General features: G+C 36.4%; 1 protein-coding gene across 1 annotated transcript in view; it reads right to left on the bottom strand.

Annotated features, from left to right (window-relative positions):
• Fbxl17 (F-box and leucine-rich repeat protein 17) overlaps positions 1 to 18417 on the bottom strand; it is a gene marked incomplete at its 5' end in the record, with an annotated part of 467949 nt that overhangs the window by 10017 nt on the left and 439515 nt on the right. The window contains one exon of the mRNA XM_013020319.1: positions 10783 to 10925. Coding sequence (XP_012875773.1) covers positions 10783 to 10925 — 143 coding nt within the window. The remainder of the gene's footprint in view (positions 1 to 10782; positions 10926 to 18417) is intronic.

Raw genomic sequence — 18417 nt, 5'->3', positions numbered from 1 at the left:
TCTGTGAAGGTGTCGCAAATAGCACACTCAGCTCTTGCTTCCTAATTCAGGACTCTTGCCCACATGCTGGTCTGTCACTCTTCACAGACTCCTTGGGCAATGTCACTCAATGCCAACAGCCCCAGGGGCAGACTCCTGGCGGCCCAGGGGCTGAGTGCTGTCTCTTAGGCAATACACCTCCAGAGTCGGCCTCTCTTGGAGTTTCCTGGCTCTTTGGGAAACCGTGCTGGACCTCTAAGAATCTGACACTCATCAGGTTCCACTAAAATACTGTGGACAATGCAAACCCAAACCCATTATTCTTCCAGCTAGTGCCCATAGACTCTGAGATGGGCAGGTTATAGAATGAACTCTTACAGTGAAAATGATAAAATAAGAATTTTAACTGTTACTCATAAAAATATTTAAAATGTTCACCAAGGCCTGAAACAAAAGGTTAATTTATTTGTACAGTATATGGCAAAAATAAAGTGGTTTCTGTTCCTTCTGTATCCAGCCTTTGATTTCTAGTTGTGCATAGCTGAAGTAGACTACCATCTGACTTTCTCAACAGGTAATAGCAAGGGAAGAAGCATTCTGTGAAACCCAGTTCTTAAATAGACCTAGTTCTTCCTCAAGGGATCATCCATAATATGGAAGAAGATACTCAAGACTAAGTACTTAATATATTTTAAAAAAGAGAAGCCAAGTATCTTACTAATGCTTCAAAGCTACCTGCTAAACATGAGTTTCAGTAAATACAGGACACTCATAGTGCTCTACACTTCACACATGAATCTTGTATTTGTAGCCTGAGGACTTTAAGGATTTATTTTTTATATATAGGTAAGAAATATTACTCTTGGGTGGCAAAAAGAACAAAACAAAAATCTCATCTGAAAACCCCAAACATAGAGACAGATACAGAGAAGGCAGTGAACCTCACAGGGCCAGACTCATATATTCAGTCAACTTTGTCAAATGCAGCCATTCCATTTCAGAATCTGCAATGATTGGAAGTGCTATGCTCTGTCAATATCACAACAGGCCTGGCTTCATGCTGTCTCTTTTTCGTGAAATGTAGGTTGCCTGTTAACACTAGCAGTGCTTCTATTCACTTGCATTAGCACAGTGAGAAAGCAGCAATGAACCTGGGAGGATGGGGATCTTAGAAATGCCTGCAGCGTTAAGTGAGAATCGAGGCTCACTAACCTGGGGTCTCTAATTAGAGATTAGTATGACAGGAAGTCCAATAACCAGGTTGCCAGAGGAAAAAATTAGTGACATTTTCATTCCTTGTACCATCAAGCGATCGTGTACTAGGAAGGATGTTTCAAGCAGAGTGCAAGCTTGAGGCTTACAGACTTTCACTGGTCATTCTGGGAACAGACTGCTGGTTAAAGACTTGATCCACAGCTCAAATGTATGGATTTGTATGTGGAGTGCAGATGCTCACTATAACTTGCATGTGAGACCCCAGGATGGAAAAAAAAGCCACTTGGGCAGAGGGATCAGCTGTGGCATAGCAAATGGTTCAACAAAAGATCAACTATTAGAAAAACAAAACAAAACAAAACAAACAAAACAACCTTAGACCCTAATAATACCAAGGTAGTCACTGAGTGGTAAGTGCAGTGTATTTATGGAACACATCTGGGTGTTTCTAAATTAAACTCTTGAAGTTAAGCTGAAAAACATAATAACTGAAGGAGAAAACTCTCTGAACTAAAAAAAAAATGTTTCCTTTGTGCCTAATGGCTTTCAGTTTTTATGAGTTTTTTGGGTTTTTTTGCATAAAGACTAGGCAGTGGTAATCATCATGTAGGTACTTAATAAAAAAAATCTTGAAAATTGTAGCTTCCATCCAGAATTTATAGATTTAACCTGTTTCCTAAAATGAATTTATTACTAGCAAAAATTTATTCTACATGAATATGATCAGTAAATCTGTAGATTAAAAAACCTAAAACACAAGTGGATTTCTTTTTCAGAAAAGGAACTGTATAAGTCAGAGAATACCTCAGAACCCCAGGGGTTTTCAAGCACCCTCAAAATCCCCCAGATTCAGGAAATACCATTCCTATTTCATTATTTATTCTTTCTGTCTAGATATGTTTTTAAATTTATCAAATTATTAGGAGGGCATGTGATCTAATGGTTTTCAAATTTGCTTTTGGTTAAATAATACTTTTACAAGCCCAAACTGTAAGTTTCAAATAAATATAGAAATAAAAGGGGGACTGGTCTGACTGCAGGGAATGAAAATGAGAAACACAGTCTAAGTCATTCATTCATCCATCTATTTACCCATTCATCCACCCACCCATTCATGATCTAGTACATATTTGTCTAGCAGCTAGTATGTATCTCACATTGTTGTAAGTCCTGGTAAAGTGAGACAACAATTCCGCCCTAATGAGGAGGAAAGTGATAAGGATAAGAAAAATAAGAATTAGCCACTATAACAAATAAAAGTTAATATGCATTGCTTACATCATATTAAAAAGTTCACACAAATTAACTCATCCTTTCCCACAGCCTGTGAGCTGGGTGCTCTTATTATTTTTACTTTACAGATGAGGGACTGGAGGCACAGACAAATAGGAAGGGCAGATGGAAATAGTGAAAAGAAACAGGATGAGGATGTAGGAGACAAGACAAAAGCACTTTCATGAAGCAGGGAGTGCTTACCACATGGATGTGGCTGCCAAGAGACAGAGCAAGAGGTGGCCATTTGGTAACACAGAGGTCACTGGTAACCTTGGAAAGAGCAGCCTCAGTGCCAAGGTGAGGATGGAAATAGATTATAATGAGCAGTAAAAAAAACTAAGGGGAATTCTGCCTAGACAATCCTTGTCAGATACTTACTAGTAGGGTGACAAAAATAAACGATGGTAGAAAACCATCTGAAAATGGATTCAAGAGCAAAGTGAGGGTCTTTGTTCAGGAGAAACATAATTTCAGATGCCCTTTTAAAAATGAATTGACAATCTCTCAATATTCTTGTAACTACCTTTTCACTATTTTTCCCAACTATTTTTTTCTTGTTCACTATTCTTCCCATTACCTGTCATTGTGGCTGATATTTACTGTAGATGTTTACTGAGTAAATAAATAGAATATTTGCTAAAATTAGGAAAAGGAGGATTTAGGTTTTCTCTGAAAAACTGCTTACAAACAGAAACCTTCTCAGTGGATGCAGCACAGCGGGCCTGCCGGCCTGCTGCTAAATATCCAACCTCTCTGGTAGACTGAGCCCTTTCCTTCTGGACCAGAAGGAGTCACTGAGGGACACAAGGTCATTCTTGTTTCTACTCCGTTAAGAACTTAGGAATTTTGGGATCTAATTTGAGTTCTGTTAAGGAATTGCTGTTATCCTATTCATTTATAAATTTAAGAAGAACATGATCCTATAATCTAATTCTTTCATATTGCTACTGAAGCCAAATCAAATAGATTATTTACTACAGAGTAAAAGGATGCTTTGGGTGCCTTCTGGGAAGCTCCCACTGGTGATCCATTCGCCCTACTGTATTTGGGAGAACAGTAGGCACTCTCCTTCCTGCCTCTCTAAAAACAAAACAAAACCTGACAATTTCATAACAATTGAATTCCATAACAGAGGTGAATAAAACACAAGCAGCTACTTGCAGTTCATTCCCTGACAAGTTGCCACCAGATGTTGAAAATCAAACAAGACTCAGCATAGACAACACTGACTGGCTGTTTGACTTCGCAAGTCTTTATTCTCTCTTTTTTTTTTTTTCTGGTAGACAATATGACTGAGACCTACTGGTCTTTAGGTTTCTTCTTTCTCTGTAAGGTTCACTGTAATTTAGTGGAGCCTAATCATTAAAAACAAAGATATTATTGTTTTTAAGAAATGCTGCCTGAGTCTCAGGAGCTGGCTTTTCCTTTCTAAGATTTTAACTTATGAATTTATATTCGAGACCAGAATATGCTGCTACTGCTAGGAACAGGAAATTAATATATCAAATATTATCCAAAGCAGGTATGTATACATAAATAAAAACAACGCAAGTTAACTGTTATCGAATGCTCACAGTGTACCTTGCTAAATGCTTTACTACCATATTTCATTTAATCTTGTAATTTCCCCCTCAGGTAATTATTATTATTATCCCCACTTTTTAGATGCATTTCAGGTGAATCTGAGGCTTTTAAAGATTAAGTTGTCCCAAGTTCCAAGAGAGTAAGGTGGAATTTGGAAATCTGGTAGTCTGGCACTCATCCTCACAAACTTTACCTCTTCCATAAAACTCCACGCCAGTATTTCTTGGCTTAAGATTTAAATACTGGAAAGAGTTTCAGTTACACTTGGTGGTTTAGGTGAACAGGGTCAGAAGAAAACGAGATGAGAATGTTTGACTAAAATGAGGTTGAGAGGTAACATCTGAATTTCAGTTGATGTTTTTCCTTGCTTCAATAACCAGGAATAATCAGGGAGGGTTGTAAGAATGTGTTTTAAAGTATTCTTATACAACCCTACCTCTCCCTCCCCCCAAAAAGAAAATCACCTAGAGAAATTCTTCCTTCAGCAAAAGGAACAAGATGCTGAAGCCTCAGGTGCAGGGCTACCATTGAGATTCTAGAACCTGACTGCCATCAACACTCTTTTTCACCCTTGGTTGGGAGCTCAGGGCACAGAGGCTGCGTGGTGACATTGTGTGGTTCACCACAGAGGACTGCGTTCTCCTTTGGTCATGCCACTCTTGCTTTATTAGGACAGAATGTGGGTATTTTTTCCCACTTTATTTTCTTTGATATGGCATTAATTTTAAGTCTTAAATTTTGGCCAAGGGCAATCTGGAAACAGCTGTGTATACGTGGTAGGGAAGATGGGAGTCCCTGCAGGTACCCACTTTGTTTCATGGCTGAATTGCTACCAAAGCAGCCCTGGATACAGGACCCACAAATTATTTTTTCCTTAAACTGATTTTTCCAGTTAGTTCAGTATATTAGTTACAGAGTCTTATATTATTCTCCCCACAGGGCTTTCCTGCTCACAATTCCCAAACAAGCTGATAAAAACTCCATTTTCTCTGCAGAAATATTTTGGTTGTTGAGGCTTTTTCTTACCATAATTACTTCCTGAAAAATGGAATGGTCAAATTTTCCTGAATATTTTTACATTAAATCGGGTATACAAAATTTGGCCCTTCATATCTTCAAGTTGTAAAGCAGATTCCTGGCTTGAAAGAGCTGACTGGTTTCTATTACTTGCTTTCCGTAGTAGCTTGCCATCGATTTGATCAAATAAAATCTCTTATCATTTAAATGATGAAATCTAGGTAAAAATTAGAGTTTATGTCTTGGAGAATACAACATTTATTAAAGAAGTCCCCCATATACTTGTCAAGTATAAATTTCAAGAACTGAGGGAAGTAAGGTTGTGGCAAAAGCAATTCGATGAGAAATAAATTAATTTGATTATTTTCATGATGCAGATCAATAGAGTCAGCCTCTAGAGTCCCCTGGCCTGAAGGCAGCTGGATAATCAATAGGACCACACAGAGGCCTCTGGCTTTCCTCCCCCGGCAGCCTCTCTGATCTTTTCTGGGCGGACTCTTCACGCCTGTGTAATTCTAATTTATGTCAACTAGAAATCAAAGAAATTCCAAGAGGTTTTGCTCATAGGACATTGGAGTGGACCTTTCACAATCTATTTATGTCTATTCCTTAAGCTACAGGGCCCCTTATCACTCCAGGGGCCTCTACTGGCCAAAAAGAAGAAGCTCCCAAAGGAAGGGCAGCTACCTGCTGGGGGCCAAAATGGGGAGAGGCTTTGAGTAGATTCAGGCATACTTTCTCCACCTAGTCTATAACTCTGCAGGGACATAAGAACTAAGAATTTTAACGAAGAGCTCTGCCAAGAGTGGCTCCTCAATAACGCTCTTTAATCATACCCCAGACGCTGGCATTTTCAAATCAAATGAACAGTGTATAAAATTAGTTCTGCATGAAGTTAAAAAAAAATAGAAAGTGAAAGGGAGCTTTTAAAAGCTCCAGCATTTCTCTATCCAACTGCTTTTCACAAGGGGTTGGCATTTGAGAATTGCTACGTTTATGATGTTATTCACTGCTCATAATTCAGGCCCTGTGTCTCCAAACCAGTATTAACACATGCTGTAGAAGTTCCCCAAACCAGCCAGGCTGCCCCTGGCGAGGTCTAGCTTCTCAGCCAATGCCATGTCTGCGCTCCCTCCTTCTCATCAACCTTGTTACCCCAAACATTTTTCATTAACCTTGAAAGTTGCATTTCCATTTTGCCCTCCAGCTTTCCATGATTTTTTTTTGTTCTTTGCAGTTTTATTCTCCATCTAAAACTACCTTGTAAGAAATGAGAAAAATAAATTATTAGAAGAAACAGATCCATAGAGGCCAGAATTCACTGAAGTCATGAAAATAATTTATATGACCAAAGCTACTACTGTCTATAATTGGGGAAAGCAGAGTAAACATACTGCACTTATTAGAGTGCCATTGATTATCTAAGTATTTTTAACTAAACCACTCAATAAACTGATAGGTGATTTCAGGTCAACTCTAATTCCCAAGGTCAAGTAAGCCTTTGAACTGTCTTTAAGAATATAAGCTCACTCCGATTCATCAAAGCCATCTCACACAGTGATTTCTACTCTTGATTCTTACAATGAATTTAAGGTTTCACAAGATTACTTGGCATCAGCCTCAAAACCCTTTAACATGCGTATCCACCCTGAAATCCGAAAGGCTACTCAGACAGGAACTTAATTCATTTCCTAACTTTACAGTGCATGGGAGGACGCTGATTTGTTCCATGACCAGAGGATTCCTCCCTAGAAATCAGCAATGTTGCAGCCAAACAAATGTATGAAGTTTAGCTTAAATGAGGTTTGATAATCCAAGGACATAATGCTTTCAGCTGAACATGTTTAAAAATTTTACCTGTGTTTTCTGTTTACCTAAGCTGGAAGGGACACACACACGCACACATACATGGTATGGGTAGGTTTTCCTACAAGTAAAAACCATTTTATTGATTTGCAATTCCTCAAAAAGTTGGAGGAAAAATAAAAGCACCAGTTGGGTAAAGTATAGCCTGCAAATTAAAAGTGGCCCCAAATGAAAGAAAATACAATTAGACCTCAATATTTCTCCAATATTTCATGTTCTTTAAGAACATGAGTTCTAAAAACAAACAAACAAACAAACAAAAGAACATGAGTTCTGTAACTCATGTTTTGAACATGAGTGCTAGGAAATGCACACATCATAACCTCATCTCTCTCCAGTGAAGGGCCAGTGACATTTTGGTGAGATGGTTGTGTGGATAAGATCACTTGCCCCACAGTTAACTCTAGCTGGTGCACAGAATGTGGAGAGAATTCAAATTGATGAGTTTTATTAGTGATTAGCAAGAGCAAGTCAAGGTGCAAGAAACATTGATAGGCCCCAAATTACTTTTGCTTTTTAATTCTTAGTTGCCATTGATAACTATAGGCCGAAAAATAGTCAATTTTGTCTACATACTAATTCTAGTTTCATTCTTCCTTGTTTCTATTTTTATTTTTGCCTTTATTTTTCTTGTTACTTTCTCTTACTTTACCTATGTGAATATTATCTGCAATTCACAGATTTCTAGTATTGTAAATCTTTCTTCAACTCTGTGCCTGAGTAGGTAAGATGACTAGTAAGTTGATTCCAAATATGTAGTGTCTTGTTGGAGCCATTCATTTTCCTTGATAAACCATGCAGAAAGCTCAAAAAATGATTGATATCCTTGTAAAGAAGATAATAATTTTAATTTTAAATTTTTATGGAGAAAACTATAAAGTCATCTTCTGAGTTTATCCTCTTCTTTTTTCAATTCTTTTAAAATGAGAGAGCAGACAAAATATTTTTTCCTCATTTGGAAATTAAAATGCTATGGCACATGTTAATACATGATATTAATGGTAGGAATAATAAGGAAGAGTATTTTCTATACAATGGACATTATTCTGAGTGCTTTACATATGTTAACTAACTTACATATTCACAATTATACAAGATAGATACAGGTTTACTAGGTCCTCCTTTTCCTCCTCTCTCTCCCTCCTTTCCTTTCTCCCTCCTTCTCTTCCTTTCTCTCCTTTCTCTCCCTCCTTCTTTTTCTCCCTCCCTACTTTCTTGCTTCCCTCTCACCTTCTTCCATTCTGCTGTCCCCTTCCTTCCCTCTTTTTTCTCCTTCCTTCCTTTTTAATCTCCTTCCTTCCTTCCTTCCTCTTCTTTTCTTTCTTGTAAAAAAACTTTACTAAATTACACAAATAATAAATGTGGAGCCAAGACTTGAAGCTAAACACTGATTCAAGAAGAGGTGCTTTCATGTTAAGTTCTTTTCTTCTCTACTCAGTCTTTCTTTAAAATTTTTGATGATAAGTTAAAATATAGAGATGTAAAATTTGAAGGCTCAATAGCTTCTTTAATCTGGATTTTCATCCAACTAAACCAGTAAGTAGAACTTTCTGTGCAAGGCTTAACTTGTACTTTGTACGTGGTTTGGAAATATCTCTGTCCTCATGGAACCTCTCAGATTGGCTCTGAGCTGACTAGAGTCTCAGAAAACCAGACAGCAAGGCTGGGCCCCTTGGGCTGGCTGTGTTGCACCAGGCCATGGCCAGACAGTATCACGTTGGAAATACGAGGTTCTCAGAGCAGCTTCCTGGCTGGTAATAGGATTCAGATGCTGCCCAAGGAAGGGACTATGACCTGTAGGGAGACCACTAATTAGGATAGCCTCTTTATTTCATTTGGACTAATTTGTACTTGGGTAAAAACAGATCTAAATTCCTTAACTTAAAAATCAGCAAAATTCTATGCAACAACTATGTCTGGAAAAGTCTTCTGTACTAACAAAATAATACAACTTGGACAGTTCATCTTTGAAGGTGGAGCTGACACTAAATCTAAAGAGGAAGGGACAGAAAAATGGTAAATTCTTAGAATAGTGAAGGCATCATAAATATGTTGGAAAACTTACATGTGGTATCCTTGGTTAGAAACATTTGTTTCTGATGGAAACTAAGCTAGCACTGCTGTCATTGTTTTGTGTTTCTAGAGTATTCTATAGCAGTACTCTTTAACTTACTTTTTGTTGTTGTTGTTGTTGTTGTTTTTGTTGTAGGGCTTGAATTCTGGGCCTGGGCACTGCCCCTGAGCTCTTCAACTCAAGGCAAGTACTCTACCACTTGAGCCACAGTGCCACTTCCAGTTTTCTGGTGATTAATTGGAGATAAGAGTCTCGTGGACTTTCCTGCCTGGGCTGGCTTTGAACAGTGATCCTCAGATCTCAGCCTCCTGAAGAGCAGCTAGGATTACAGGTGTGAGTCACCAGCACCAGTGCCTTTAACTTACTTTAATAGATACCATTTGGAATGGTAGGATTAGTAGCAGCATTAATACTAGCAATGAGATTTGAGGGAGACTTGTAAACCCTGGGTCTCAGCATTGTGCTAAGCTACAAAGGAAGTAGCATTTTAGCTTAGGTTAGATTTTATATAATAAAACCTCTAAAACATAATTTAACTAGCAAGATATGACACTGTTCAAAAAGAAATGTGCTCATTACCTAACCTATGTAACTGTAACCCCTTTAGACATACCTTTACAATAAAAACAAAATTAAAAGAAAGAAATAAAACTTAACTAGCATAAGTCTAGAATAAATTGGCATTTTAAAACATCTGGAACAAAGAATTAGATCAATTAGCAAAATGATATAGCATACAAGGGATTCAGGCCATTCTTCTTTTTTCCCTCAATTTGCTACATTTAGAAAATGCCTGGCCTTTGAGAGGCAATGTGTACTTATTTTCATATTCTTTTGCTAGATTTGTCCCTAATCACCATTGCAAAAGTAGTACATGTGTAAATTAGTGTTAAGATGTGAGCACTTTCTTTGCAAGTGTCTGAGGGAGGGCTTTACCATGCAAGCAAGCCATATGACTGAAGATTGTTCCCAGCGTTGTGCCAGAAACACAAAGACTTCAGAGACCTTAGCTGAATAGTCTTTGACCAAACACTGATATTTCTTGTTCTCCACTTTCTCACCTTCACAATGCAAATAACCAGATTTATTTAGATCTATCAGAGGGACAGCATGGGAATCGCAAAAAGAAAAATACTTATCTAGTACCTAGTGCTCTATACAGATTATTAAATTATCTTTCTTTTCAGCCTTCAAAAGATCCCATGTTAAGTGGTACCATTTCCCAACTCACACACATATTGCTGGGAAGCCCACAGTCTTCTAGGGCCACTTCTCATGATGTGGTGAGAGGAAGCTAATGTGAATAAAGATACAGATCTCTACATACCACACCCACCCTCCATTCCTCAAATGTCCAGAATCCATACATGTTGAGCACTGAAATTACACACCAGAAAAATCAATTTAGCACTGCTCATTCTACCTTATTGTTGCTGGAAATCTGGATTTCAGAATAGAGTTTTATTGTTAGTTTCTCCAAATTGAAGTTTGCCATGAAAATTTTAAAATTTTAGTCCATAGACTTATGACTAGGAGGCTAAAATCTAGGATGACTGTGTATGATTACTTTTTCATTCTTCTTAAGCATGAAATTTATTATTAATCAGAAAAATGCAAAAACAATTTTAGACTAGTTTAGAAAATCATGCCAACAATGAATAGCTATAGTAATGTGTGTGTGTGTGTGTATACATAGGACAAGGAAGAAAAGGCAGTATTCAAGCTATGCCTTCTACTGACAGGTAGAAAACAACTTGATAGACAACTCTTACTTTGTCACATCTCATCAGTCCCAAATATCTCAGAGATTTGCTGCTCTGTGCAATCAGGGTGGCTCCTTGATCTGTAATTTCTTTACACCATCCAACATCCACAGTCTCTATTGTCATGCTGTATCGCCCAATGGCTATCAGTGCTGTAGAGGGCAGAGAAAGAGCGAGAAGGAGAGAGAGAAATTAATGTCAGTGGTGTAAGGGATCTCTATCTTATTATGAAGATTGCTCCCATTTCCTCACTAAATTTGTTCCTGAAATGTGTCCAAGTGAATGTTTTATAAATTAGATTTGAAATGCTTTAAGAAAGCTTGCCCTATGACAAACCCTTTTGTGAAGTGAATAATCATTCCATAATTTCTCTTTCATTGGACACAACCTTTTTATCAGTTTTGCTCATTGCAAGGTTACCTATACTTCCAAACATTTGTATTTGCATAGGTAATAAATTAAAATGAATTACAGATACAGCATTACAAAAAATTCAGCTAATAAGTTTTGCCTTAGGTAACATTAAGATTTTAAACAAGAAAAAAATCCACGGACAATACTATTATGAGTTGTATTATAGTGTGCATTAATTTCTTTATGAATCAGCATAATTTTTTCCATCTGTTCATGACCTGCAAAATGTAGGACAATATAATATTTTTCACATTTATCCTTTTTGAGACTGTTGGGAATTAAGAAAACATTATACATAGAGTTGAGTTTAATTGGTGCCATGCTAGAAGTGCAGCAAAGGGAATGCATTTGTCATGGCAAATTTCCTCACCGTTTCAGAAATCTCCCTTCTATTAACATATAAAAACTATGACAGTATCTCCAGTGCTCTTGACTGTTTAGCATTGTACCACTACTAAAATGTAGATGCTTATCTCATCACCCCCAATAATCACAACTTATCCCTGCAAGGGTCTCTAACCCATCACACTGTCAGAGCAACCAATCAGTGAATACAACTCTTTTTTAAGGATTTCTGAAATGACAGGTGTGTACATATCTACATTTACGAAACATACAACAGATTTCAACACCTCCAGACATGATAAATTTATTGTGCATTTAGTTGTGAATAAAACCCCTGAAAAAATGCCATGAATATTCAAAAGAAAAGAGACATTGTTTGCTAATTATTTCCTTATCTGAGATAGCATAGTTTGTTTTCTATAACATTGAAAGCAGGTGATACTTTCTAAAATGTCTTGGCCAGATTGATAAGAACTTGTGTTAATAAATATAACTCATGGAAAAGATCATTTGGAAAAATATCTAATATAATTGTCCTGGTACATTTTTTCCTTAATAGAACTCATGCATCAAAACACTTCCAAGTAACCATATACTTAGTGTTTATTTTAAAAAAAACTATCAGTATTGCTTATTAAACTTTAGTTAGGTTCAATATATATGTGTATACATCCATATGTAGACACAGATTTGTGTATTGTCTTGTGACATTTTATTTGAATAAATCTTCCTGTAGCTAATGGAAAAAAATAAATAAAAAAACTATCGGGATTCCAATGTCTTCCAATAAAAATATCAAAGAGAAAGAATTGTTAAATGCCTTAGGCATTATTATGAAAGTTTGTTAATGTTTTCATCTTTGTCTATGCTGTTTTGGTATGTAAGGTTTTCCAGCAGTGAGGAGGGTGGTAGAATTTGCTAACTATTAAAGGTTTGCTGAAATGGTCTTAGCAGTAATTTTGTGTAGTAAAAGTAATATCATAGGCTAATCACACTGGTGCCTCTGACTTAGGAAAATTGTTATCTGGTGTTGTCATACCTTGTATGACTTTCTGAAGACCTCCTATGGTACATGAAGTAGAGGATGCATGAAGTAAGTCCCTTTCAGTACAAAGTACTCAAACTGGTATTTTAAAGATGACAAACTACAGAGTGCAGGAGACCCGCAAGGTTGGTGACTTGTGTGTGTTTTTTATTTGAAGCTTACGGCAAGAACATGAAAGCCTTGAACTATTCAGAAAAAAAATGAATCAAACGATATGAGATGCTTTCACAGACTCTTTGTAATCAAATGAAGTCAATAGTTATAGACTGGGTGCTAAAATCACTGGTTTTGGATTTTTTCTTTCCTTTTTCTTTCTTGTTAAAACTAAAATACACAATAAAGAAGATAGCTGAATATGAATGAGTATTCAGTTTTTGTTTAGACCTTGTTTTGCTTACTAAAGTTAGAATTAAACTTCATTATTCCCTAATTCATTCATTTATTCAATAAACACCACATGAGTACCAAAGCATTCCTGCCAACACTTTATTGACTACTTTCCACGTGCCAGGTTCTGGGCTAACAATTTCTAGAGCATTTTCTGATTTAGTACTCAAAGTAATTCTATGAAGTCTTATTGTTATTTTTCACTTTAAAGATCAGGAAATTGAGTCACAGAGAAACTGAATAACCTTTTTAATATTACAAGGTAATAACTGTGAGAGTGAATTTTAAGTTGGGAGCCTGCTCTCTGCACTGTCTGTACTTCAGATATATGACATTAGAATCGTGGGCTAGGAACCTGGCAATTCTGGTAAGTTTTATTTCCATGATGAACCTGTGTTGTGACATTCTGAGCTTGTGTAAGGTACTGGAGATACAGATATGGTTAGAGTAAAATAGACTCAGCCAGAAAACCATGTGGACAATCCAGGAACAAAGAACAAAGGAAAGGTTTATTGCTAGTAGAGACCAGCAAAACCCCTTTTCACCAGGTGAGAGGAAGTGACAAGTGCCTGCTATTGACTAGGTGACCTTTTATAACCTCTGGGATCTGGGGGATCTGGCTGCCTAATATGATCATAGCTATCCCAAAGAGGTGATCTCTCAGGGAAAGAGGGTAGGGGCTTTACTACATGGGCCTGGTGTTGTCTAGGGAAAGAGCATGTTCAGCTATGAGGGAAGAGGCTTCTGGGCTAACAGACACTCATGGAGTTCAGAGGCTGATCTAGTGGAAGTCAGGGTGGGTGAGGTGGGGTAGAAAAAAGGGATGGCTCAAGTAAGTGGTCACAGTAGGGTGCAAATCCTCTATTGCACCCACTTCCTAATTCCTTCCTACCTTCCAGATCTCAATTCAAAAGCCAGCTTCCTATAATTGGGAATGCAATTATTTATTTGCTTAGTTTTTATGGTCTACATCTCACATTAAGAGTGAGAGCTCCTATTCACTGTTATTTTCTCAGCACATGCTTTGCACACAGTAGATTCCTAAAAAAATTAGTCGAATATACCAATGATTCTTCCTCTTCTTTCTCCAAGGGAAGACGGTAAAGAATCCCTTACAGGAAAGTAAGCTAGGGCTCAAAAGATGAGCAAGAATTCTCTGGACTGGGCAAAGGAAATAACATGTGTAAAGATGAGAAATGAGCGATGAGAAAGATGTGGAAAGATGAGAGATGAGAAAGCACAGAGGAGCTGTAGGTCACTCTATGTGGCTAAAGTAAAAATAAGTTCAAGGAAGAGTCAAGATTCATTCCAGAAATATTTAATCAGTGATTAATGATACTGGTGTAGGGACTAGAGACACAAAAGCAGCACAAGCATGCTGAGCCTACCTAGCATCATGACACATATCCCAGGAGAAGAGACAGCTTGAAACAAATACATATAAAAGTAAATAGAATTCTAAATTGTGACAAGTGCTCTGAAGGAAATGGATTGCCCACTAGAGGAGAGAAAAATACATTTATCTTCGGGACAGGGATTGTGGGAGGCTATCACAGATGAAATGATTCTTAATCCTTTCAATATCTCTTCAATAACCATTTAGAGATAAAAAAAAACCTATGGTTAAATAATTTACAAAGGTCCAGCTCTTACAAAGTAGAAAATCCAGAATGTAAACTGAGTTGGCTTCAAAACCAGTGCTCATTCTGTCACGTCTTTGCCTGGAGTGGCAATGGAACCTACATATATTCAGAATGTGTTTCTCTTTACTACTATTCAGCACTTAAATAATATAGTTTATAGATAGTCAGATATTTACGCTGTGATTCTAACATTGGCCCCAATGGAATCTCTCTGTGTGTGTGTGTGTGTGTGTGTGTTGGTACTGAACTCAGGGCCTCAGTGCTCTTTAGCTTTTTCACTCAAGACCTGGAATTCTACTATTTGAAACATAGGCCCACTTTCAGTTTATTGGTAGTTAATTGGAGATGAGTCTCACAAACTTTTCTGGTTGGGTTGGCTTTGAACCATGATATTCAGATCTCAGCCTCCTGAGTAACTAGGATTTCAGGTGTGAATCCAGTCCAATGAAATCTTTTGATTTCAAAATATAAATCAAGTAATTTATCTCTCTTGGTTCATGAGTTAATTGTGAAATCTATAGAGTACTGGAGTCTCAAGGCCAGCTATCCCCACACTATTTTGTAGATGTTTGACCTCAGGATAGCATTTAACTTTTCTTAGTGTCAATTTCCTCAATGGATATATATTTAACATAAATATACATATATATCCTGCTTGTTTGACAAGGCTAGTCTGAGATTCAAATGAGCTAACACAGTTAAAGGACTTTTTAACTACACAAATGTTATAATTTATTTGACATTTGGTCACACTATCCTAGTGGAGCAGTTGATACAAAGATGAAAATACTTGAAAGACTTCTGAAAAATAAAAAGCCCTGGGTAAATGAGAATATTACATAAGTACTTATTATGTCACTGCTAGAGTTCTTGAATTTCCTGCTCTCTACTGGTGATCATGAACTCACTGGTGCAGTGCACCTGAGCTAATAGGCCTGCAAATGTAACATATGATTACTACTTTCACTAGGGGCTGTTGACACATTATAATAGCATTTATTGAGCCTTGAAAAGGAATAAATTATGCAAGATTAGTTCCTAATTTCAATGTACTTTGTATGTGCTAAGAAAGATACATTTTTTGAAAATTATACAAATTAAGAGTTGTAGTTTAGTCAGTTGCATAGCGATCAAGGACTTGTATTAACTATCAGGTAGTCCTATAGGCATATGGATGACATAGTGACTGAAAGATTGAAGAATATATGCCCTTAATTTTGGCTAAGAAGTTCTGCTTCTAGGAATCTACTTTGAAAAAATATAGATCTAATCATACCAAATTGTATTAATATGAGCTTATTTATTTGAGGATTGATTTTAATTGCAAAATAATAGGTAAGTGGGGTTGGGAGGGACAAGGAAGTGGCTGAATAAATGATATGACAACCATACAGTTTAACACTGTAAGATAATAAAAAATGAATAAGGAAGAATGTATGTGGAGAGATTTCTAAATAAACAAATAAAAGAGTGCAAAAGAGCATATATGGTGTCCCACACTTTTTGTATAAGACATTGTTCATTTACACAAAAATAACATGGAAAGGATAAACAGAAACTAAAGAAATTGAACTACTGATACAAAAAGGAAGAAAGTAAGGAGGTCCAGGATGCTGTGGTGAGGACTAGAAGAGGTAAAGACACTTCTTACAATCCTCTTTTTATATAGCTTTGATTCTCAGATTCGCAGTAATGTGTCACATACTTCCCCCAATACAAAATGTGAAGGAAACTCCAAAGGCATACCAACATAAATGAATCCAATTGTATTGGAATAAACAGCACAACAAAGATGAGTACTACCATTACAATGAAGGGGATGGGGATTAAGAATTAATTTGAATTGCATTGGACACATAGGATTTTGTAAGATGAAAACAAAAAGTACAGCAAACAAATACTGCACTTGAGTTAGTAAATCTGTTTCTCCCAGAGGTATGAGTTAGCAATCTAACTCTTCATATAATTTAAGATTACAAATGAAAGTGAGCTTTTTCACTGCTAGAAAAAAGAAATTACAAAAAGCAAAGAGATAAGACTTCTAACAACTTGTGTGTATTGAACTGGAATTAGACTGGACTCACATTTTTTTTTTTTTAATCAGTCATGGAGCCTGAACTCTGGGCCTGGGTGCTGTCCCTTAGCTCTTCAGCTCAAGGTGAGTGCTCTACCACTTAAGCCATAGAGCCATTTCTGATTTTTTTTTTCTGCTTATGTGGTGCTGAGGAATCAAACCCAGGGCCTCATGCATACAAAGTAAGCGCTCTACCACTAAGCAACTTCCCAGACCCTGGACTCACAGCTTTTAGTATATTTTTGAAACATACAAACCCAGATATAGAAATAAACAAATATGGTGGGATGGTAGGTGCATATGCCATGTTTTTAATACACATACATATAAATACACATACATGTATGGATATATGTGTATACATTCATATATATATATATGTGTGTGTGTGTGTGTGTGTATACACATAGAATCTTAGCTCTCTAGTTCTTTCTGAGAGTACTGGAAGCAATCTCTCATAGCATCTCAGATCTTTAATCTCAAAATACTATTTACAATAGAAGTAATCAGTTTTCTTTAAAAAGGGGGTATTCAAGAATTAAATCAGGGAAAATACAAGGTAAGTCTGGAAAATCTAATGGTGTCACAAAAAGATGCATCTTAAAAAGAATGAAGGAATATCAAAATGATATAGGATCTAATTAGAAGGAGCTGCCCATGGTTAAAGCTGGAACAATTTATGCATCAAAATAATGAGAATACTGGATTACCATTGAAAAATTATATTAATAGCAATAAGTCCATACTGGTGTAAATTAATTAACAGAAATAAATAGGTGAGGGTGAATAGCCCTTTCTTACTGATGAATTTTAGTTACTAAAGATGGAATGAGAAATAAAAATATTATTAAACAAAGAATACAATAATTGTTGTAGCAAGATCTACCAATGAATACCAAGAAGACCTGGTGATAGAGGAAAAACAGAATACTGGAACAATGTTAAAAGTTCTATCATTTACAGAGGGGAAAACACTTTGCAGTGGATAGGTCTAGCAGACACAACCTTAAGCAAATGATGAAGGTTAACATCTTTGGTAAGTGATGCTTAAAGTATCTGTATTCTGCCAAAATGAATAACCTCAAAAGACTGAGAACTCAAAATGGATAACATTCTACAAAGTAATCCACCAGTACTAACCAGGCTGTGGAATTAGAAATACAAAAAAAATCATAAACGAAAGCTCAATGAACAACTACTCACAAATTGGAAGAGACTGAGTCAATATAAGTGAATACAATGTGGGATTTTGGGGTGAACAATGAAACAGATAAAGCAAATGGGAAACAGTGAAATTTAGATAAAGTCTGTGGCTTAATCTTAATGTTTCATGTTAATTACTTGCTTTTATTGACTTTAGTATAGCTATATAAGTTGTTAATATAAGGAGTACCTCAGTAAAAGTATACATGGAGCTCTACTATTTTTGCAGTTTTTGTAATGCTAAAATTAGTTGAAATCAATGATTAAAAAAGCAAAATAATAACAGATAAATGAATAAGTAGAGAACTAAAATTTTCCAAATTAAATGGGTAATTTTTACAATGAAAGATCTGATATATAAATGTTGGAGCTAAAAATATATTTTTTCCCTCAAAGGAGGAAGATTAGTCATACAAATGAATTAACAAGTGACCTGCATGTGCTGTTTTGTCCTTTCTAGTTCTCTCTTCTGTTATGTACCTAGGTACCTATAATAAAATCAGAAGAAATACCCTAGTGCTTAAAAGAATTAG

The sequence above is a fragment of the Dipodomys ordii genome, unplaced genomic scaffold (assembly GCF_000151885.1).
Source record: "Dipodomys ordii isolate 6190 unplaced genomic scaffold, Dord_2.0 Scaffold50, whole genome shotgun sequence".
Lineage (NCBI taxonomy): Eukaryota > Metazoa > Chordata > Mammalia > Rodentia > Heteromyidae > Dipodomys > Dipodomys ordii.
Note: the sequence above shows the minus strand (reverse complement) of the source record. Positions and strands in the feature narration are given on the sequence as shown.